Genomic DNA, 23,266 nt, shown 5'->3' on the forward strand with positions numbered 1-23,266 from the left:
ATGATGTATTTTCAGAGTCCGGCCTGTCTCCTGACTCTTTACCTCCTGCCCCTGTTAAACCAGACAGATAGTACAGGGTTCCAGATCCACATACATTTCTTTATAAAAACCCTGCTGCTGACCCAGAAACTATTTCTCAGGGTCCCAAAGGGGTCAAGGCTTCCACTGCAAAAAACTATATCCTCTCTGATAGGGATTCAAGGGCACTGGACAGATGGGGGAAAAAGGTTTACACTTCTGCTACCTTGGCTGTGAAGGCTTTAAATTGTCAATTTCATATGCTTAAATATCAGCAATACTTAATGTCACTGCTTAAACAGAAAATGTTAACAAATTCTGAATGTGTAGAAAACAAGGAAATGCAGGATTTATTGCTTGCAACTGAACAAGTGGGAAAGCATACTTTGCAATGTGGTTTTGATTCTCTGGAGGCCTCTTGCAGGGCCGCTGTTACGGGTTCTGTCATTAGGAGGCATGCTTGGTTAAAGGAACAGAGTCTGCCTGATCATGTTAAAGCAAAATTACTAGATGCTCCATTACTGCATGATACTTTGTTTGGTGTTAAAGCCGAAGGGGTGTTGAAGAAAATGGAGCGAAATCCATGCAGACAGTTAAGGGTTTCTTACAGGTACAGCCACCCAGATTTAGCAGGAACTGGCCTACAAAGAGTTGGTCATTTCCAGTGTCAGACAGGCCACAAAGAGGCAGATACAGACACCTCAGAGGCAGATCCCAGCCCCAAGGCTCATACAGGCCTAGACAATGGGGGTGCTTCTACCTCCAAAAACGGAGAAGACAAATCACAGCCGTACAAGAAACAGTCCCAATGACGTTCCTCTGCCAGCACCAAGCACTTATCTTTTGGAAGCCCCCTTAGGGGGTAAACTAGCACTCTTTTCACAAAAATGGCACATGATCACCCAGGACAAATGGGACTTGAATATAGTGTCTCAGGGCTACAGATTCCACTTTCACATCCTGCCAAGGGCAAAAGGTATGCCAGACCTGCCACACAATCAATGGGCAGAGGCACAAAAGCAAGTTTCTTCCCTCATGGACATGAGGGTCATTCAGCGAGTACCACAGCAAGAGCAGGGACAAGGATTTTGCTCGAGACTTTTCTTGGTACCCAGAAAGGACAAAGCCTGGAGACCAATACTGGACCTGTCTATTCTAAACACATTTCTGGACGTTCCAAAGTTCAAAATGTTGACTCTGCAGCAGCTTCTGCCCATGCTGGGCAAGAAAACTTGGCTTGTAACTTTGGACCTAAAAGAGGCATACCTGCATGTCCCAATCAGACAATCTTGCAGAAGATACCTTAGATTCATAGCTGGCTCAATGCACTGCCAATTCTTTGCACTGCCCTTTGGCTTATCTACTGTGCCCAGGGTCATCACAAAATGCCTGGCACCAGTAATTGCATTTTGCAGACAAAGAGGAATTCAAATATATCCTTACTTGGACGACTGCCTTATTCAAGCAGAGAACAAGGACATTCTACTAAAGCATCTTGGCGTTTGTAAAAAGATTACTAATTTGCCTAGGGTACACAGTAAACGAAAAGAAATCAAAACTAGTACCCTCTCAAGAAATAATATTCCTTGGTGCAAGCTTAAATACAACTGCCCAGATGGCTTATCTCATGCCAGATAAACAAAGGCAAAGTGACTTCTTACTTCAAAATGTTGGCAACAAAAACCCAGTTATCTGCAAGAAAAATTCTGCAGGGTTAGGGCTTCATGGCATCCTGCATTCTGCTAATTCCATATTCCAGACTGCATATGAGGAAACTACAATGGTATCTAAAAAGTGGTTGGACTCAACATTGCCACAGCCTGGAAACATTAATTACCCTGATTCCCTGCCTGCAACAGGAGTTTCGATGGTGGGCACAGGCCTGTCACCACAACAAGGGACAGCCATTTACTTTACCCACAGCCAGGCAGACAAACAACGGATGCATCAGGTTATGCCTGGGGGGCCCACATGGCAGGAAAATTTATTCAGGGCACATGGCCCGCAAGTCAGATGCATCTTCATATCAATCAAAAAGATGCTAGCTGTTCAGAATGCCCTGACAGCTTTCAAGGATCTACTTCATCCAGGACAACTACTGATAAAGACGGACAATACTACAGTCATGTGGTACATAAACAAGCAGGGAGGCACACATTCCTACCCCCTCTGCAGACAAGCCATGACTTTGTGGGACACAGCATTGACTTATCAAGTTCATCTGCAAGCACAATTCCTGCCAGGAAAGATAAATACTCTGGCAGATGAACTAAGCAGAAAGCTCATGGATCCCCACGAGTGGAAACTGGATCCACAAGTCTTCAGCATGATAACAAGGAAATGAGGATGCCCAGACATAGTTCTCTTTGCCTCTACTCACAACTGCCAGCTACAGAGATTCTGCACAAGGACTTATCACAAGTAAGCTTGGAAAGTGGATGCCTTGTCCTTCAGCTGGAAAATCCTAACAGTATATGCCTTTCCTCCACTGCCTCTCCTCCCCAAGGTACTCCTAAGGTCAGACAAGAGAAGCCAAAAATGATTCTGATTGCCCCAGACTGGCCACGCCAGCACTGGTACCCAATCCTAAAGAACTTGTCTCAAGGCCCAGCCTGGACATTGCCTCAAATTCCTCACTTACTGACCCAACAAAACAATCAGATCCTGCACAGCCAACTCAGGACCTTAAATCTGGCAGCATGCCGAATAATGTAGCCATTCAGAACACTCCTCTCTCCAAAGCTGTGATGGATGTTATTTTGGAGGCCAGGAGGCCCAGTACTAGAAAATCTTATGCAGAAAAATTGAAGAGATTCTGTGCTTGGAACCAGGCACAAGGAATTGACACGTTTGTACCAAATATTCCTCAGATTTTACAATACTTAACTGAGACAAAGGCCTATCCTTTTCATCAATTAAGATCCATGCCTCTGCCATTTCAGCCCATTACAGTACGGAACCACCTATCTTTTCTCATCCTTTAATAAGGCAGTACCTCAGAGGGGCCAAAAACATAAGACCTCCAAGGAGAGCACCAATACCTGCATGGGACCTCAATTGTGTCTTGGAAAAACTCACACTGCCTCCTTCTGAGCCAGCCTCAACAGCTGATATAAAATTCTTATCCTGGAAAACAGCTCTGCTCCTAGCAATTACCTCTGCAAGATGAGTCTCTGAGTTACAGGCACTCATGGCTGTGGAACCTTTTATCATTTTCCATCCAGACAGGGTTTCTCTGAGGACAAACCTGACATTCATGCCTAAGGTGTGGTGTCCAGTGTGGCCCTTAACCAAACCATTCACTTGCTTACCTTTTATCCAAACCCACAGAACAAGGGTGAGAGACTTCTCCAGTCCTTGGACATACACAGTCAGCTACGCTTCTACTTGGACAGAACTAAAGCTTTCAGAAAGACTGAGCAACTTTCAGTGGCATATGCTGCAGGATCACAAGGAAAGGCTATCTCAAAACAGACTATTTTAAAATGGACAGGCCATTGCATTCGTTTCTGCTATTCACAACATGGCAAATCAGTGCCTAAGGGCACTAGGCCACATTCAACCAGAGCAGCAGCCACTTCAGCAGCCTTCCTCAGAGGAGTACCAACGAAAGACATCTTAGAGGCTGCAACTTGGAGTTCAGTGCACAGTTTTACAAAGCACTACTACTTACTTCTCTACTCTAAATCCAGAGCAGGCTTTGCCACTGCAGTTCTGCAGGGCCTCATAGCCTCTCCTAATCCTATTTAGCCCCAGCCACACATCCTCAGCTTTGGGAGTCAACCCAAGAGTAATGACTGCAACAGTGAAACACTATGAACATAGTGCATTTGTGTACCTACCATAAATGTAGATGTTAGAGTGTATTCACTGTTGCAGTCCAGGTTACCCTCCCACCATCCCCCTTTCTTTTGCTGGGTCTTATCTGTACTTCTGTATTCTATATAACCTCTGTGGTGTATTTGCTTGTAGATGAAGGAAATGATTACCTTAGTGCATGCATGTTTATTGGCATAATTTTTAGCCTACCCTTTTTGGGGCACCTGACATCTGGGGCAAGAAAAACTGAAGTAAATGGCGTCTGCTGCATCTTTTATACCCCTGGCACACTGACGTCAGGGAAGAGGCGACAGCAACCGACGCCGGACCAAGACTTTGGAATTCAAGCCGACTGCGGGTAGCCTGCCAGCAGGATAACCCAAGAGTAATGACTGCAACAGTGAATACACTCGGACATCTACATTTATGGTAGGTAAACAACTGTACTTTTCCTTTCTGCCTCCTAGACCGACACTAGTCTCCTGGACAATGTCATCTTCTAAGTAGGACTTGGTGTGGAGAGTTTGGAAGCTGTTCTAACTTCCACTTGTGTATAAGTTGGAGTGGTTAAGTTGGAGTGGTTCTTCACTGGAGCAGCCGGTATTTTGTATCTGATCAGGAGATTGGCTGCAAGCATCTTAAGGTTTGAGTACTTATTGCTGGATCTTGTCTGTACTCAGAGAGTTGGAGACAGGTCCTGTCCCTGCTGGTGATGGGCAGAATAAGAATTTAATTCATAGTCTGCACTTTAACATAGAGGGGTAAAGCTCTGCCTGAGGACCATTGTGCTGGGATTGAATAGCAGTCTTAGCTCTGAAGGAGGAATTGAGAGGAGGGTATGAGTAAGTGACCAGTGCTCACTTGCCTTGCTAAGGGGAGGTAGGTGGTACTGTCCTATTCAGTGCTTGACATCTAAGGGGAGATAGGTGCACACCATGCAGTGTATTGGCTGGGGATGTGCTGTTGGCTTTGTCAAGCTAAGTTCAGTAGTCATCCCTGGACATTTGAGGAAAAGCATACACTCATGTCTGTGCGTTTGTGTGTGAGCAAATTGATGACTAGGTGAGAGGTTAGGATCTGAAAATGAAAAACCTCTATGGCTGCCTGGATGACAGATGCACCATAAAAGGTTTTGTAATACTGATACAAAACGTGGGGCAAAAAGAAAAAAGATTGAAACTCACTTCTGACAGTTTGATGGGCCCACTTCATGCTGGCGGCCCTCTGTTCTCTTGTGGAGATGTTCTTCGTGTTTCACTGTTGCAGTCATTACATTTGGGTAGTCTGCTTGCAGGTTGCCCTCAGTCGGCCTGATTAACAAAGTCTTGGGTCCTGCGTCGGTTGCTGTCCCTTCTTCCATGACGTCAGGTCGTCAGGGATATAAAACATGCAGCCGACATCATTACATCAGTCTTTCTTGCCGTGCAGTGCCCGAATCAGAAGCAGTTCGCAAGTGCCTGGCGGCCGACTCCTGAAATTTTCATTTTCGAGTTTCAGAACCGAAGTCTTCAACTTAAAATTTCTTTCTTGGAAAACAGCTTTCCTTTTAGCAATCACTTCAGCTAGTAGGATATCTGAATTACAGGCTCTTAAAGCAGTTGAGCCTTTCATCATTTTTCATGCGGGCAGGGTATCACTCAGGACCAGTCCATCCTTCATGCCCACGGTGGTATCCAGTGTGGCTCTTAATCGGTCCATTCATTTGCCAACCTTCTTTCCCAATCCACAGAACAAAGGGGAACAGATTCTGCATTCCTTGGATGTGCACAGACAACTTAGATTCTATTTGGACAGGACTAAATCTCGAAGAAAATCAGACCAACTGCTGGTAGCATTTGCTGCAGGGCCAGAGGGGAAGGCTATTTCAACACAAACCATTTCTAAATGGATAAGCCATTGCATTCATTTCTGCTACAAGCACCATGGAAAACCTATCCCCCAGGGGATCAGATCTCACTCCACCAGGGCTGCATCTACTTCTGCAGCCTTCCTCAGAGGTGTTCCTACCAGGGACATCTTAGAAGCTGCTACTTGGACTTCTGTACATACTTTCACCAAACATTTTCATTTGCCAATTTTCTCTAAATCCAGAGCTGGCTTTGCCACTGCTGTCTTGCAGGGCCTTATTGCTGGCCCTAATGCTATATAAACTCCTCCTCCCAACCATAGCTTTGGGAATCTACCCAATTGTAATGACTGCAACAGTGAAACACGAAGAATGTAGTACAGTTGCGTACACTTACCATAAATGTAGATGTTCAAGTGTATTCACTGTTGCAGTCCTGGTTACCCTCCCTCCGGCCCCCTAACTACTTCTGGCTATACCTCTACTTTCCTTTACTATGCTTAAAAGCCTTTCTGGTGTATTTGCTTTTTGTTGGAGGTATACCTTTGTGTTTTTGTTTATTTGCTCCAAATTGGTGGGGGGGGGGGGGGGTCACCTGACATCTGGGGCAAGAAAAACTTATGTAATGACGTTGGCTGCATGTTTTATACCCCTGACGATCTGACGTCGTGGAAGAAGGGACAGCAACCGACGTAGGCCGACTGAGGGCAGCCTGCAAGCAGATTACCCAAATGTAATGACTGCAACAGTGAATACACTTGAACATCTACATTTATGTTAAGTGTACACAACTGTACTTTCTGCTTGCCTTGAGTATTGAACTTTGATTTAACAGACAAGCCTTTTATCTGTGAGTTCCCTTGGCCCTGCAGTGTAGGAGTCTAATAAAGGGTAATTCACACCTGGTAGCTCTGACACCTCTGAATGTCCCAATGCTTTGGGACCATAAAAGGATCATTCTGCCTCATTTGGGGATGATGTTTGCATACTTCTCTCAATTATTCTTGAAAAGATTGCTTCTAGCCTTCTTTACTCACTTTCTTGTAGGTATTGGTTGCCGGGTGGAATGAGGGAAATAATTAGTTATGAGAATGCTGCTGCTTTTGGGGAACCAGTTTTCCCCCAAAGTGAGAAGGTGCTGGGATTTGAGTTTTGGTTCATCCCCAGGCATAGGTGAACTAAGGGACTTCATTTACCTTCATCTGAGGGGTCTTGTCCCACAATGTCCAGCCCTTCCACCTTCCTCCATTTCAGCATCTTTGGAGTTCGCCTCTTTTTTTTTTTTGTCTGTTCTGCCATAGTACTGTAGCCTTCTGTTCCTCTCTGACACCAGTCAGTAGTATGACTGCAATTTGCCTAAATGCAGTTATAGCAAAGCAAACGCACTGAAAGACTGTTTTATTGTCATTGGAGTTTGCACTTTTCCCCGACTGTTGTGCAGCCATGTAGTTGATATATATGTTTGGGTGGTAGACTATACTTTCAGAAGTTTATTTTCACAATAATTGTATTTTGTGAAGATTCCTTTGGCAAACTGGTCTACTGTTGATGGTGTGGTTCTCTAGCTCTTTTCAACTTAAATGGTTTTAGAACTTGGGAATCTACCCAACTATAAAACCCTGGAGAAGGATTCTTGGTATTAGGTGTAACAGGTATATTCTTACTGTATCGGTTGATCTATGAAGAGGACTCTCTTTGAATCACAGCTTCTGTCCCTCCTTGTTTGTCGACATGGGTAGGCAGTTCTTCAAGTGGCCTACACTGCTGGACTCCATGTTTGGTAAGTATGTTTTTTGCGTCTCTAAGTAGCAGTGAGGTTGCCAATCTTTATTGTTCTTGATTTATAGTAAGTGCTGTCTGTGTGGAATTGATCTGGTGGGCATGGGAGAACAAATGCAGTTGTGTAGTCACATGACATCATTCCTTGTATCTTCATGAGTTTGTGTTCATCTCTGTGTGTGGGAGCTTCTGGAGAATGATGTCAAAGGCTGACTGATGGAGAGGACAACCCAAACACATGACCCAAACATGCCTCCTTTTTGTATTCAAGCTGATGTCTTATGAACTTTAATAAGCATTTTGCTTTTCTGTCTTACCCATAACTCTAGTTCACGTTATCTTCATAGAGACTGTAGCTGGGAAGAGCAGCGGTTTTTATGACATACTTTTATTATTAAGTAATGACTTTTGGCTTTTCCCGGTTAGGAGTCGCCGGTCCGCTAATGATTGGCAGTGGATTTTTATGGTGCCGAGTTGCCAGCCCGACGCCCTGCCTTCAAAGAAGGCACACCCATTCATGCACGCATCTACCTGCATGTCTTTAACGTCACTCGACCGCAGGGAGGACATGCAGACTCCACACAGAAGGCGCACCAGCCAAGAATCAAACTGGAGAACCTCTTGCTGTGGGCGACAACACTAACCGCTGCACCACCGCATTATTATTACCCACAGGAATTGACACCTAAGGCATTTCAGTCTTCTAGGTACTGATGCTTGTGTGTACTTTGGCTTTGAGAGTTCAGGTGTACCTTATGGTGACTTACCGTAATGCACTTACTCCAAAGTGCCTCATGGATTACATATGAGAGAGCCCCTGTCTTTGAGAGACATGTCCCCTAACCTACCATGTGGTACACGGCTTTTAATCAGTCTTGGCTCGACAGAATATTAGCTGGAAGCTCACGCTTTGCACACTGGGCTAATTGCAGACATTTTGGTTTTACTTGCATTACAGTGATTATTCAGAGAAGAAATGGTCCTTCCTGATTTATTCACAACACATGAAGAGTGCTTTTTTTTGAGAATTATAACCAGCTATTCTGCAGTAGTTTAAAATTAGTCTGCTGTTTCGTCTAAATATTCTGAAGGTAACTATAAGAATTTATGTATGTGCTTATTGCTTGTTTGATTGACATTTGACTGGGATAGACCAGATGAGCTAATACCCCTTTCATTGTAAGCCTGGGAAGAAAAACACTGAAAAATATATAGTACAGCATGCACAGTCATGCAATTCTGAATGCAGCACTTTTTTTTATACATGCAACAGATTGATATAAAGACACCAATAAATGTACAGTACAACACTAAATGTGTTCTCATAAAGTAACAATGATTGCAATAAAGTAAAATATGTTAAGCAGATCAGTAACTATATTTGAGAGAAGTATTTATGTTTTGGATGTTGATGATATAGCAATTTAGGCGTTTTGAATTGTGTTGGTATAATGTGAATTCTTAAGATACTGTTATACACACTGAGATTTATTTTTGTTATAGGCAACAGAAAATGTGCTGTAAAAGAAAAAATAAAGTATTGTCTTTGTAATTTGTTGAAGTTGATTGTAAGAATGCAGCTTAATAAAAAATTCTGTTCCAGGCTTGTAGAGGCTCAGAATTTGATGAGGGGATACAGACAGATTCTGGACCAACAAACAATGAAGTGGAAACTGATGCCAATCCAAGATACAAAATTCCAGTAGAAGCAGATTTCCTGTTTGCATATTCAACTGTTCCTGGTAAGCAAAACACATGGTAGTGTAACTTGTGCAGTTTGTTATAATGCTCATTGACATGTAAACATTTACTGACCTAATGTTCATTACTGTGTTGCTCCACATTTATATCAGCTTCTACAGTAAACCTGTTTTTGTCACTCTGTTTGAAGGGTTATTTTTCTGTGTGCTCTTTAAGTCTTGTAACTAAAGCAAAATAATGTTTGAGGAGCCTCTCATGAAAATGTGATCTGTGTATTATTAGACAGCAAAGTAAACTAAGGAAAAAGCTCTTAATTTCTTTAGAATTTGAACACATTGTGGAAGAAGCAAGAGCCAAATGGAAGTCGGGCAAACATAAATATCATTTGAAGCCATATATACCTCCAGGGTTCCTTGATGTGCATTTTTAACTTGCTGTGGTTATAACTGGCAGAGAACTCAAAGTAATTCTGATTTATAAAAGTATTTCATGATATTGTCACTAGCTAGCTGTCAAGTAGTCAAGACCCGTTCCCTGGCAATTAGGTTCATAGGTTGGTACTAGGCTATTGGCCTTAGGGCCTATACAAGCCTAGCCATAACAATTCCCTGGCTATTTTGTCCTGCACTATTTACTTTCCTGGACCCCTGTCTAGCAGAGCGACTGACATGATCCCCGGGGTGAATTTCCTTTCTCCCATCCAATCATCAAGGTTCCTTTAGGGCCAAAGAGGCGCTCTGCTTGACATGTATGGGCAGTCTTTTCCAGGGTCTGGGGAGTCTCTGTGTCAGGAACCTATCCCTCCAGCATGTTTTGTTTATTGTGATGACAAGATTTAGATCCCTGGAGCATGTGGCTCTGAGGGATTGGGATTTCTTTAAGTGTAGCATGTCCAACAGCTCTGGGTTTGACATGGCCTTGTATGTTAAGCAGAGATCGCCTCGGAGTAGACTATATGTGACAGAGTATAGCTGGAATTTTTTAAGGCGGTCAGTATAGGGCATCTACTTTAGGCCTGTGATTCTTTTAGTGAGGTATTTCTGCGGCCTTTCTAGTTGTTGCAGATGTCTTGAGAGGTACATACCAAACGGGACGTTGTATTGTATAATGGGTCTAATGAGGGATGAGTACAGTGGGACAATGGCCTCCTTTTTTTTGGATGAAAAGCCCTTAGTGATGAGGTGTGTCACAAAGAAGGATTTCCTGACTGTTGTGGCAATGTGGTTATTGAAGGTGAGACCACTGTCCACCTGTGTCCCCAAGTCTCATCACACTTTTGGTGTTTAGTGTACTGCCACCTATGTGATAATTCACGGGTACATGTTTTTTCCCAAAGGGGATAACTGTACATTTCTTGACATTGAGCTTGAGCCCATGGCTCTGGCACCAAGCATCTGTTTCTGTAAGGCCCTTTTGTAGAGTATCCACATCATTTGGGGATTCAATAATGGCTCCCAGTTTGCAGTCATTTGCGAACTTTGTTAGCCAGAGTCCCTTAGTGTTGGCCTGTACTTCAGAGAAGTAGATGCCAAACAAGAGAGGTCCCAGGACTGCACCTTGAGGTACTCCACTTGTCACTTGTCTGGAGCTGGATTTGGAGTCAGCTACTTTTACAGTGTGGGTTCTGTCAGTAAGCCATTTGGCAACCCATCGAGTGATTTTATAGTAAGCACACATTTGTATATGCTGTATGCCTTTTGTACATAGTCAAGTGTTATATTTCATGTTTTGTATTTTTGCTTTTGAGAGAATTGTATGTATTGATTAGTGATTGGATGAGTGGACATTTGATTGGTTTGTTTGTTAACCAAATTTTGTATTTGAACCTGACTGATTGGTTTGCTGGTCTGTTCTGAAGAGGTTCATTGTGATTAAAACGAAGGAAAGCACTTGACTTTTTGTCTGTGTGGACAGTCATTATTTTGTCTATTTTGTCTCTTTTTCACTTTTTTTCCTGAAGTTTATTCTGGTTTTTGTGAATTTGGTGTTTTTTATATGTATGTGTGTGTGTGTGTGTGTGTGTGTGTGTGTGTGTGTGTGTGTGTCAGTATATATATATATATATATATATATATATATGTGTGTGTGTGTGTGTATAAAATGTGTGTGTAATTTATTAAACTACATGGATATGCACAGATAGCTTACATTTTATGTTGACATAACAGAATCTTCTGGTATTTCATTTCAGTAAACTGGTGCCATCTTGGTGGACACTGTTTTTGTAATTAGTTTGAAGGGAGGCCTGGCACGTATGGATATATCAGAACTTCATAGAGTAAGCTTGATGGCTTTGAGAAAGGATTATTTTTAACACTGGGCGATAACTGTCATTAAGCAGCATGTGTTGGTGTTTTGTAGGGGATGGGGGTGGCATAGTTGTTTAGTTTTGTATTTTATAGACGCAGGGTACAAAGGTTGATTCTCATTACTGAGGGAAATGGCCCCAAGGGCAACCAGCCTGGTACGTACCTCTGAACCCAATTACCTTTAAAAGTAGAGCAGCATGTGCTTGCACAGGAAGCACTTAACATGTTGTAATATGTTTGAAGGGGTGTTCTCTACACTTAACTAGATGAATGAATCTCACTATTTTGTTCTTAAATGAGGGATGTTAAGTTGTCTATCTCGCCTTCATTCTTGCTGGATGGGTTCGGAGCCGACCTCAGCTCCGACTCGGCCACTCTAAAAGCTCGAGAGTTGGTTCCACCGGCTCGAGGCTCCCCTATATCCCACAATGCTAGGCGTGAGTTACCTCTGATCTCGTTTGCCGCTACAGCGATCGAGGTGTGTTTTCTACCGGCTCCAGGTTAGTGAAAGTTAGACTTGTTTAAATTCTTTAAACTTAGGCTAGTTTAGTGTAATTTTCTTTCCCACTTAGTGTAGTGAACTTATTATCCCTTATTACCTTTATCCAGCCCCCTCCTTTTATAAAGAACATATAGTTCTTCCCTAAGGCCTTCAGGCCCTTCCTTCCCTTTCATTAGAGTGTGTATGTGTTTACTTAGGGACTTTTATTAACTTACCTTTAGTTTTAAATAATTCCCTTTTAATCCTATCAGTGTAATCTGTGTGTGTGTGTGTTTTTGTGTGTGATTACACTTAGGTTCCTTGAATATGTCCAAGGATACAAAGGTCTCAGGCTTCAAGAAGTGTGACTCGTGCTGTCAGAAAATGTCTCTGACAGACGGTCACACTTCTTGTGTGTACTGCCTGGGACCTTTACACCTGCAGGACTCTTGTGCTGTATGCCATGGCTTCAGCCCTAGAGTCCTGCAGGAGAGAAAAAATAAACTCATTTTGAGGGGTTTAATTAAGCCTGAAGGTTCCCTTCCTGTGTCTTCTGGGAAACCTTCTAAGGTTTCTAAGACCTCGGCTCCAGCTTCAGAGTTGAGGCCTAAGGCTTCGAAGCCTACTGCTTCATCGGCTCCGGCTGGAGCCGATGAGTCTTTGACTGCTGTTTCAGTGGTTCCTCGCCCGCCGGAGCCGAGGTATTAGAGAGTCATGGGTCGGCTCCGATCATTCCATCGGAGCCGACATCTAGAAAGAGATCGAGGTCACCATCCCTTGGCTCCGTTCATTCGCCCAGCGCCTCCCCTGCTGTCCGAAGGGACCTATAGATCTCACTCCTCCAGGTCATCGAGGCTCTCAGATCACGACGTCCAGAGGGTAGTGAGTAGACTTTTGAAGTCCGAGGCACTGGCCCAAATGCTCCAGAGTCCGACTCATCAGTCGATGCCACAGCTTGTTCCAATAAATATTCCTCCTCCGACTCCTTTGAGCTCGAGCCGGGCGCCTCGAACCGAGACTGTGGTAGCGCCGAGCCGATACATTTGTCTTCGCCCGTCGGCTCCGATTTCTTCCTTTGAAGAATCTCGGCGCTGGCTTCCTCGTCGGCTCCGAGGGTGAGTGACATCGACCCTTGTCCGACCCCCCCTCTCCTTCTCGGTGCTTCGGCGCTGGTGAGTTCGGCTCCGTCATCGGCCTCGGAGCCATTTCTGTCGGTGCCGTGGGGGGTTCTCAGCTTCGGAGCGGGGACCTCTGGCTCTGCCTGACAGGGGTGCATTCGAGGTCATGCGGAGTGTGTTGGAACCTAGTTCGACTCCACAGTCGGCTCCGTCCGCCCCTCCCACTTCGGTGCCTTTGGTTATGTCAACTCACTCCCTCATCCCAGACTGCAGAGAGCAAGCTCCTCAAGAATCCCCTGTGGGATCTCATCCTCTTCGAGGCCTCTCCTGAATTGGCAGGGGAGCCCCCTAGGAAGAGAAAGTGTAAGAGGAAACACTTAGACTCACCTGAGTCTGTCACCTCTGACACAGATTTAGAGGATTCCGAGGGTTCCCCACGTTCCCCTTCTGAAGATGTCTCTTTCGCAGACATTCTAGAGATCCTGAAACAGAGGGGAAATTGGCCAGCCCTTAACCCTTCGGAGGATGAATCTGTGTATCTTGAGGCATTTGGCTGTCGCCCTTCCACCTCCTGGGTGTCCCCACCCTTTGACCCCCTCATGCAGGTGGTTGCAAAGAAGGCCTGGACGGCTCCTGATTCAGTGGACCCTACCCCCAGGAGACCCTCCAAATTTATAACAGCACCAGCTGACAAGCAATTTCTTACAAAAGGTGTTTCTGTGGATGCTATGGTGGTAGCTGCTGCCACCAAGAAGGAACTAGCTGATCCTTCGGTGCCTGTCCATCCACCTAACAAGGAATCCAGGTCTATGGACAGGTACGGGAAGCGGATGTTCTCGTCAGCGACTTTTGCAATGCATTCGCTGAACTACCTATGCCATTTTACTCGTCTTCAGAGGGACTTGATCAAGGAAGCGAGTGATATGTTGAAGGATCCTACAGCTGCGGGTTTTCAGGACAAGATGAACACTCAGCTGGCTACCCTGAACTCCATAGCTAACTCCTCCATGCGCCTACTTTCTTATGCGGCTGATGGAGCGAGCAGGGCCGCAGGGACAGGTGTGGCCTTACGCAGGCACGCCTGGATGCGGTTATGTAACTTTGCGGACCCCTTCAAAACATCTTTCACTAATTCCCCGTTTGATGGATCATCTCTTTTGGTCCTCAAGTGAAAGAAACCTTGACTAGGTGCGAGACAGATGGCAAGACTCTTTCTGCCGCCGGAGTCCGTTTTCTACTCCTTCTAGGCCTTACCCCAAAGGCCAGAAAAGTGGGAAAATGTGGTTCCGTAAACAATCTCAAGGGACTTCGCCTGACGCACAAAGTCGGTTCCCCGCCAGAGGCAGAGGGGGGAACAACAATGGTAGACGTCGCCCTAGAGGCAGGGGGGGTCCGCAGAACCAGGGCAATCGGGAAGTCTTCTCTGATAAGCCCTTTCAGCATCCCTGAGGTGTTGCCCGACTGCCTACCTTCGGAGGCAGTCGGGGGAAGATTGTCATTGTACCCAAAAGCCTGGCTATCCCTGACTCAAGACAAATGGGTACAGTCCATCATTTCCGAAGGATATTCCATTCCCTTCTTTCGCATTCCAAACCAATCAAAAAAATCCCTTCCAGATGTTCCACCCGCTCAAAGGGATCTTGCAGCTTTAGAAATTTCAAAGCTGCTTGCAAAAAGAGCAATTCAGCCAGTTCCAGCAGACCAACAAGGATCCGGAATCTACTCCAGGTTCTTTTTAGTTCCAAAGAAAACAGGGGACTGGAGACCAATTTTGGATCTCAGTATCTTGAACAAGTCAGTCAAGAAAACAAGATTTCGGATGGTCACGCTGCAGTCCATCCTTCCCCTTTTGGGAAAGGGAAGCTGGATGTGCTCTATAGATCTTCAGGATGCGTACTATCACATAAAAATGAAAAGACGCTCCAGAAGATTCCTCCGCTTCAGGCTGGGAACCAGTCATTTTCAATTCAGGGCCCTGCCCTTTGGTCTCACCACTGCCCCGGTGTTTACCAAATGCATGGCAGTGGTAGCTTCTCACCTGAGACGACAAGGATTCCAGGTGTTTCCATATTTGGACGACTGGCTCCTCACAGCTCCCACCAAGCATCTTCTTCTAATGGCCAGGGACTACACCTTTCGCACTTGTCGAAATTTAGGCATTTCAATAAATTTCAAAAAGTCTGTTTTATCGCCTTGTCGTACTATTACCTTCATAGGCGCAAATCTAGACACAGTCAACATGTTCTGAGACTAACAGATCAGAGAATAACAGACATACACAAAATGGTCTCGCTCCTCTTCAGCAGCAACAGAATCAAAGCCAGATTAGTTCTGAAAGTGTTGGGGATTATGGCGGCTGCCATACCTCTGCTTCCATTAGCCAGATTCCACATGAGAATCCTTCAATGGATGCTCTTCACGCAATGGTCGTACCAGCAACTTCCGATGTCTCACACCATTATGATCACGCAAACATGCAGAAATCATCTTCTGTGGTGGATGTCTTCCCCTCAGCTCTTATTGGGAAGACCCTTTGTTCCTTCCCCTCCGGTTGCTACTCTGTCAACGGACGCCTCCCTGATCGGGTGGGGGCATTATCAGGGCAGAACTGTCCAGGGCACATGGCAACCAGACGAATGCCACTTGCACATAAATGTTCTAGAGATGAGAGCAGTGCTTTTAGCGTTGCAAGCCCTTCAAGACTCTCTTCCCTTGGGAACGATAGCAATCCAGACGGACAATATGTCTGTAGTGTGGTATATCAACAAACAAGGCGGAACCAGGTCCTACCCCTGTGTCGAGAAGCACTCAGACTGTGGCAATGGGCGATTTCTTCTCAGCGTTTCTGATAGCAACGCACATCCCGGAAGTCCAATCAAATCGGACAAGTTGAGCAGAGCTATCCTCATGCCTCACGAGTGGTCTCTGAAAGACTCTGTTGTGAGAGAAATTTTTCTCAAGTGAGGCCAGCCTTGCTGCGACCTTTTGCTACTCCCCAAAACAGCAAGTGCAGAGATTTTTCACCCTATTCCGTTACCAGGCCAACCCAGCAGAGACGCTCTAGTCCAAGTTTGGCCCCGGGACTTCTGTATGCATTTCCCCTTCCCACTAATCTCTCAAGTGATACAGAAAGCTATCGCTCAGAAGGCTTCATTGATCCTCATTGCTCCGTACTGGCCTCGACAGGTTTGGTTCCCCTTTCTACATCAGTTTCTGTTGGAGCGACCTTGGCATCTGGACCTAGTTCCAGATCTGTTGATCCATCAGTCGGGTCAGTTTCATCGCTCCCTTCCATCTCTGAACCTCACTGCTTGGTTCCTCCAATTCCAACCTTAGCCAGGCTTCCTCAAATATCTCACTCTGTTCGAGATATTTTGATAGCTTCACATAAATCTTCCACTCGAAAGATTTATTTGAGTAAGTGGAAACGTTTCGCCTATTGGGCTCAAGGAAGGGACATAGATCCTTTCACTGCTTCCATCCAAATGGTCCTTGATTTTCTAGCTGAACTCTTCCATGCAGGTTCATCTCCTTCTACTCTTAAAGTTCAATTGGCAGCTATTTCTAATTTTCATGTGGGCATTTCAGATTCTGCCATCATGTCCCACAAGCTTTGCAAAGCCTTTTTGAAAGGAGTTTTTCTACTCAGACCTCCGGGAAGAAATCCTCCTCCTCCTTGGGACCTAAATTTAGTTCTCAGTTCTTTAATGATACCAGAATAGGGGATGGTGTCAAAGGCCTTGGTGAGGTCCAGATAGGCTGTGTGGACTGCCTTTCCCACGGCTCTGGAGACTTAATTCAAAGACGTCCATAAGGTTCAGGAGACAAAATCGGCCCTTCACAAACCCAAACTGGGTGAGGTCCAGTGTTTTAAGGTTGCCAATGTCTTTGTTTATAAGTTCCATGATAATATGTTCCATGGCCTTGCAGATCAGGCTCGTCAGACTGATGGGGCAGTAATTCCCGGCATCCAAGGTGGATTCCCCCCTTGTGAAGAGGAATAACTGTAGCTGTGCGCCACTCAGTGGGCACGAAGCCTGAGGTGAGGGTATGATTAAACATGATACTTAGGTGTGGTGCCAGTTCATTTTGTAGTTTATGTAGTACACAGCCCAGGATGTCATCTGGTCCCATGGATGCTGTATTCTTAGCTTTGGAGAGTGCGTTTTTTACCTGTGTGGCCGTTACCAGAATTTGGCAATCTTCCAGTATTGAGATGGGTCATTTAGGGGGTGAGAGGGAGGTGAAGTTGGCACTGAATCGATCTGCCAGGATAATTGCCAATATCCTTGGGATCAGTATATTTAATGCCATTCTGTTGTAGAGAGCAGATCTGAGCATTGCCATTTAGATTCTTGACATAGTTATAGAATGCCTTGTGTTTTTCTTTGGAATCTTTGGCAATTTTATTTTCATAACTAGTAAGTTTTACCTGTCTAAAAAGTTAAGTTTTAGTGGAGAGTCACTATTTTTAAAACAGCAAAGTAGATTGAAAGGGGGTGATAACTTTTGTATTCCGGTACTATGGAATACAGTAGAATGGCCAAAAAATTAAATAGTTGAAGGGCAATTGGCAAACAAGGTTCATGTTGGTAGGGCCAAGTAGAAAAGATAAGTGTACCTGCTGTCTCCTATTCAGAGTGATTTGTGAAGAGACCAGCATTAGCTTATGTGTCTCATTTTAGACATTACTTGTCCTCTGGACTAAATGCGATGACATAGCAGGGGGAAATGTTCAAACAAAACCCGGGCAGTGTCCCTAATTGACACCACCAGGCCAGAGTTGTGGACCAAAAAAAATATATATATCTTCAACCCAACCTATGCCCTCTAAACCAGACATGTCATTGAGTTTATCTTCTAATTATAGTAAGAAGTACCTTGCTACAGTTTAGGAAGGAGACCACATTACTGCTGCATGTTTACAGTTCATTAGAAGCACTTAATATTAATTAAGCAGTCTTGATCATGAGTGTGACTGCTTACATACTTTTGCATTACAGAGCTACAGATCAAGAACTGACTGACACTGAGGCAAAAGTGCCCATCTTGTCCGCTAACTGCTTGCACCCAGGGCAGCAGTTCCTTCATCCCATCCTTGTTACAGCTCTGCAGGTATGAGCTGGTTAGATGAAGTGGAAGTATGTCACTAGTGCATGCTTGTTTCTCTTTGAGTAAGAGTTATGAGGACTCTCATACTAGAAGTAATGTTTGGAAGAGGGAGGAGCTTGGAGAAGCTGAGATTTCTTGAATGGAAGGATTCCAGAGCAGCGCAGCATCAGGCATTGTGTACATATGTTAATACAGGCATCCGTAATCCACATGTAAACTGACCTACTTTGTACTGAATGTTGCAGCATGGAATCAGGAGGACAGGATAGTATAGAAGTACAACAAATACGCAGTACACACGAGTCCTTGACTGTCTCCTCCCAAACTGTGGTTACCTGTAAGTATTCACTCTAAAAATGGAAAATTTGTAGTTCTATGCCACCTGGGGCAGGAAGGACAAATTGATCGAGTGGGGGTCTGGAAGGCTAGATGGTCAGGGAGATAGAGACTTGTCTACCATTAAGAAGTGCCATTTGAAATAGTCCTAATGCAAGACCTTGAGGACAACTGTAGCCTCAAGTGGCATCTTTGGCAAATGCTACACACTGATCACGGCTAATGATTTTGCATTGTTTAAGAAAAATGTGATGAATAATAATTATTAACAATGTACTGCCCTGACAGACTATTATTAATACCAGTTCTCTTATACAAAAGAATCCCATCTAAGTGCTTCATGACCATGCGTACTCTTGATGCAGGGTATCTGTATAAAGTCATCCAGATTATTTTAATTAAGACTAAGGAAATTACTAAAAAGTGTTTAGGTTGATGTCTTCCTGCATACCTACCAATGTAGCTTTGCAGCATCTTTTTTGTTTTTCTCAGCAGACTATCCTACAGAAGTGACAAAAGGAAGTAAAACCCATATACTGTTGCTTTTCTGCAGTGGTGATGCAGTTTTGTAGTGGATTGCCAACTTCAGTTTCTGAAAAGGCACACATGTACCAGCACCAAATAATAAAGTGTGAATATTGCAGCTGTTCTGAGTCTTTCGCCGTCTTAGTTTGCTGGCTTTAAACTGTTCACTAGATCTACCTATAAAGGCATCTTCAGCGGTAGCAAACAGAGCCTTTGGATTCCTACTGTCATTTACTGCTCTTGACCGATCTTACAACTACATTCCAACTTGGTCATTGGATAAGCACTCAACCGCAACAATTAACATGTCTAACATAGAGAACCTCCTTTGAGTACTTTGCCCTGTTCATACGTTTATGCCATCTGTCAGCATTAGGCAGAAGTCTGTACAAGCCTATGCTCAGAGATTTGTGTGCCTGTTCAGATGCATGCTGTGATGTCACACCCTTAATTCAAAAGATGTTCTTCGTGTTTCACTGTTGCAGCCATTACCTGTGGGTTATCCCTGCTGTGGTAGCCCTTGGCCGGCCCGAATACCAGAGTCAGTGTTTTTCTGCGTCTGCTGATGTCGCTTGTGACTGACATCAGGTCATCAGTGCTATAAAACAAGGCAGCCGACACCATTACATCAGTCTTTCTTGCCGTGGAGCCCATAGCAAAACAAGTACACAAGGTCCCGGTCGGTCGCTACCAGAGCTCAAATTTTCAGCTGAAATCATCTAAAGATAAGTACCCCGTTGGGGATCCTTTTTTCTTGCACTAACCGATGTCCGAAAAATTTAACAATTGTCTCGCCTGTGGAAAGCAGATCCCACACAGAGACTTCCATTCATACTGCGTCACTTGTTTAGGCCCAGACCATGATGTCCCCCATTGTCGGTTCTGTGCCCTCTTTAATGCGAGAACCATTTGTCGTAGAGCTGTTATTGTCGATAGATATTTTCATCACCTGTCTTCGCATTCTGAAATTACGTCCATCAGCCAGCAATCCATAGACTTTCCGAAAAAACGTATTGATAAAGATAGAGACAGACCACACAAGGCTAAGCCTTCCGACGACGCTACTGGTAAGCAAGTCGTCAGTTCTCCAGAATTCAGTGAGGCGCCTTTGCAGCCCCTGATGCCCGATACGATATCTATGCCGGCCTCTAGTGAGACTCTTTCAGAGTCCGGTATGCTGCAGAAATCTTCTTCGCCTTCTGAGCCTTTGGTCGTCTCTGCTTCGGTTGGGCCCAGAGCTGCTATGCAGGCATTGGCTTCTGAGGAGGCTTCTCGCACTACTGAGTCTAGGCAAAAATCGACGTCCTCTCATCCTACTACCGCTTCTCTCAGACCAAAGTATACTCTTAGGCCTAGAAGCCGTCCACTCCTAGAAAATTTACCTCTAGTCTCCGTCTTACTCCTGCTCCACTACTCCAAGCCCAAATGCTTAAGATGGCAGAGGATCTTATCTCCCTTATCAGGGGTAGTCAGGCCACATCTTCTAAAAGGAAACAACACCCTTCTCCTGAAAATACTGTCAGAGCAGGATTCTGAGGAATCTGATTATTCAGTTCTTGAAGAGGAACAACAGCCTCTTACTGCTTATGAAGACTTGGATCCAGAGGAATCCATTCCTTCTGCCTCCCCACTGGAAGACCTTTCCTTTCGGGAAACCCTTCACACCCTCAGGGAACATTTCCACTGAGAATCTCAGGATTTCCGTCAGTCTAAGTAAAGACTAAGAGAGTTTCTAGACCTGCCCCAGTACAGACCCCTGGCCATCCCCCCTATCTTAAGTGATGGATGATGTTTTCCATGAATCCAGCTTAGCCTCTGACACCCTCACACCTGCCTCCCACTAAACCTGACAGTATTACAGAGTACCGGATTCTCACAAATACCTGTACAGAAATCCTGCTGCAGACCCGGAGGTCATCACACAGCGACCAAAAGGAGCTAAAGTTAGTTCTGCAAAGGATCCTATCCCTTTTGACAAGGGATCCAGAGCTCTGGACAAATGGGATAAAAAAGTATACACCTCTGCAACCTTAGCAATCAGAGCACTCATCTGTGACTTCCATTTGTTAAAATATCAACAACACACTTTGGAAGTATTAAAACAAAAGATTTCTTCCTTTCCTGGCTGTGCCAATTCAAACAAATTAGTAGATTTACTGCATTGTACTTGTCAAGTGGCCAGACACTCTTTGCACTGTGGATATGATGCACTAGAAGCCTCAAGCAGAGCAGCAGTGTCAGCATCTGTTATTAGGAGACATGCATGGTTGAATCATCATGATCTTGTCAAGTCTAAATTAATTGATGCACCCTTGGATAAGGAGTGCTTGTTCGGAATTAAAGCAGAAGAGGTGCTTAAAAAGATGGAAGACCAAGCAAAATCTATGCAAACAGTAAAAGATTTCTTTCAGGCCAATCTCCCAGGTTCAGCAGTACTTTCCCCTGTAAGCACTGGTCCTTTCCTGCACCTTGTAGACAGGGGGCAAGGTAAGCCTCACAGGGATATACCACCCAGGCCTTTATCCCAGGGACAGCAGAGAACCAAACAGCGGACCTCCCCCATCCCTAAGGCAGAGAGTTCTAAGCCCTCCACCCCTAAGGCAGAGAGTTCTAAGCCATCCTTCTATGGCACAACCTCTCAATGACTCCCTCTCCCCTCCTTTCACTCACCAAAAGCTAGGAGGAAAGCTCTCCCACGACAAAGAAAATTGTCTTTTTGTAACCAAAGACCAATGGGTTTTAAAGATCATTTTTCAGGGATACAAATTCTCTTAACGAACTCCCTATTCCAAGAGGGGTACCCAGACTTGCCGCCAAATCAGTGGGCAGAGGCATTGAAACAAGTCCGAACTGTCATATCCCAGGGGGCAGTAGAACCTGTTCCCGCAGACCAAACAGGCAAAGGCTTTTATACCAGACTGTTCGTTCTCAGAAAAGAGCGTACTTGACGTCCCATCCTAGATCTATCCATTCTGAACACCTCACTTGTGGTCCCCAAATTCAAAATGCTAACTTTGCGGCAGCTGCTGCCTATGCTGACAAAAAATGCCTGGCTAGTGACCCTAGACCTAAAGGATGCCCACATCCCCATAAGGGAATCCTGCAGGAAATTCCTGCACTTCAGGGAGGGTCACAACACTTTCAGTTCTCTGCACTACCCTTTGGCTTATCTACTGCACCCAGAGTATTCGCCAAATGCTTAGCCCCGGCCGTAGCATTTTGCAGACAGAGAAATATTCAGATTTACCCTTATCTGAATGACTGCCTCATTCAGGCAGAGTGAAAAGAAAAGCTGCTCCCGGACCTCCTCTTTGTCAAATCCATCCTAACCTCCTTGGAGTTCACCATCAACGAAAAGAAATTAAAGCAAACTCCCTCCAGGAGGATCATTTTCCTGGGAGCACTGCAGGACACAGCATCCCAAATGGCCTTCCTAGCACCAGAAAAGCAGAGCCTCCTGCTACTCTGCTTTACCCAGCTGGCTTCCAGAAGTCACCTCACTGCGAGGAAGTTCCTGCAAACCCTGGGGTACATGGCATCTTGCATCCTTCTAATTCCTCTGGCCAGGCTCCACATGAGGAAACTTCAGTGGTATCTAAAGAACCTTTGGTTTCAGCACTCTCAGCCTCTAGAGACCTCTCTCCCTCTGATCCCCTGTATAAGGGCAGAGTTTCTCTGGTGGGCAAGGGTCTGTACCAAAAACAAGGGTCTCCCTTCATCCTCCACCTGACCAGCCAGAACATCACCACTGATACCTCAGACATTGCTTGGGGTGCTCACCTAGCAGGAAGGTGCACCCAAGGCCTTTGGGATGCCCAGCACCTTCCCTTACACATCAACCAGAAGGAAATGATGGCAGTACAAAAGGCTCTGACATCCTTCAAACCCCATCTCAGGCCAGGGGTCCTCCTTATCAAAACAGACAACACCACTGTAATGTGGTACATCAACAAAGAGGGGGGGACCCAATCTTACCGTCTGTGCAGGCTAGCCATGAACCTCTGGCTGACAGCCTCTTCCATGGGATTACACCTAATAGCCCAGTACCTACAAGAGATCAACAACACCCTGGCAGACCACTTAAGCAGAAACTTGCTGGACCCCCACAAATGGCAGCTCCACAGAAACATCTTTTCGCAAGTCACTCAGGAGTGGGGAACTCCGGATGTGAATCTTTTTGCTTCGCACCTCAACCACCAGTTGGAAAAATTCTGTACCAGGG

General features: G+C 45.0%; 1 protein-coding gene across 1 annotated transcript in view; it reads left to right on the forward strand.

Moving 5' to 3' along the window:
- Positions 1–23,266, forward strand: part of CASP7 (caspase 7) — a 472,872-nt gene that overhangs the window by 360,308 nt on the left and 89,298 nt on the right. The window contains exon 6 of the mRNA XM_044055765.1: positions 9,066–9,204. Coding sequence (XP_043911700.1) covers positions 9,066–9,204 — 139 coding nt within the window. The remainder of the gene's footprint in view (positions 1–9,065; positions 9,205–23,266) is intronic.

The sequence above is a fragment of the Protopterus annectens genome, chromosome 14.part0 (assembly GCF_019279795.1).
Source record: "Protopterus annectens isolate FY-2018-M chromosome 14.part0, PAN1.0, whole genome shotgun sequence".
Classification (NCBI taxonomy): domain Eukaryota; kingdom Metazoa; phylum Chordata; order Ceratodontiformes; family Protopteridae; genus Protopterus; species Protopterus annectens.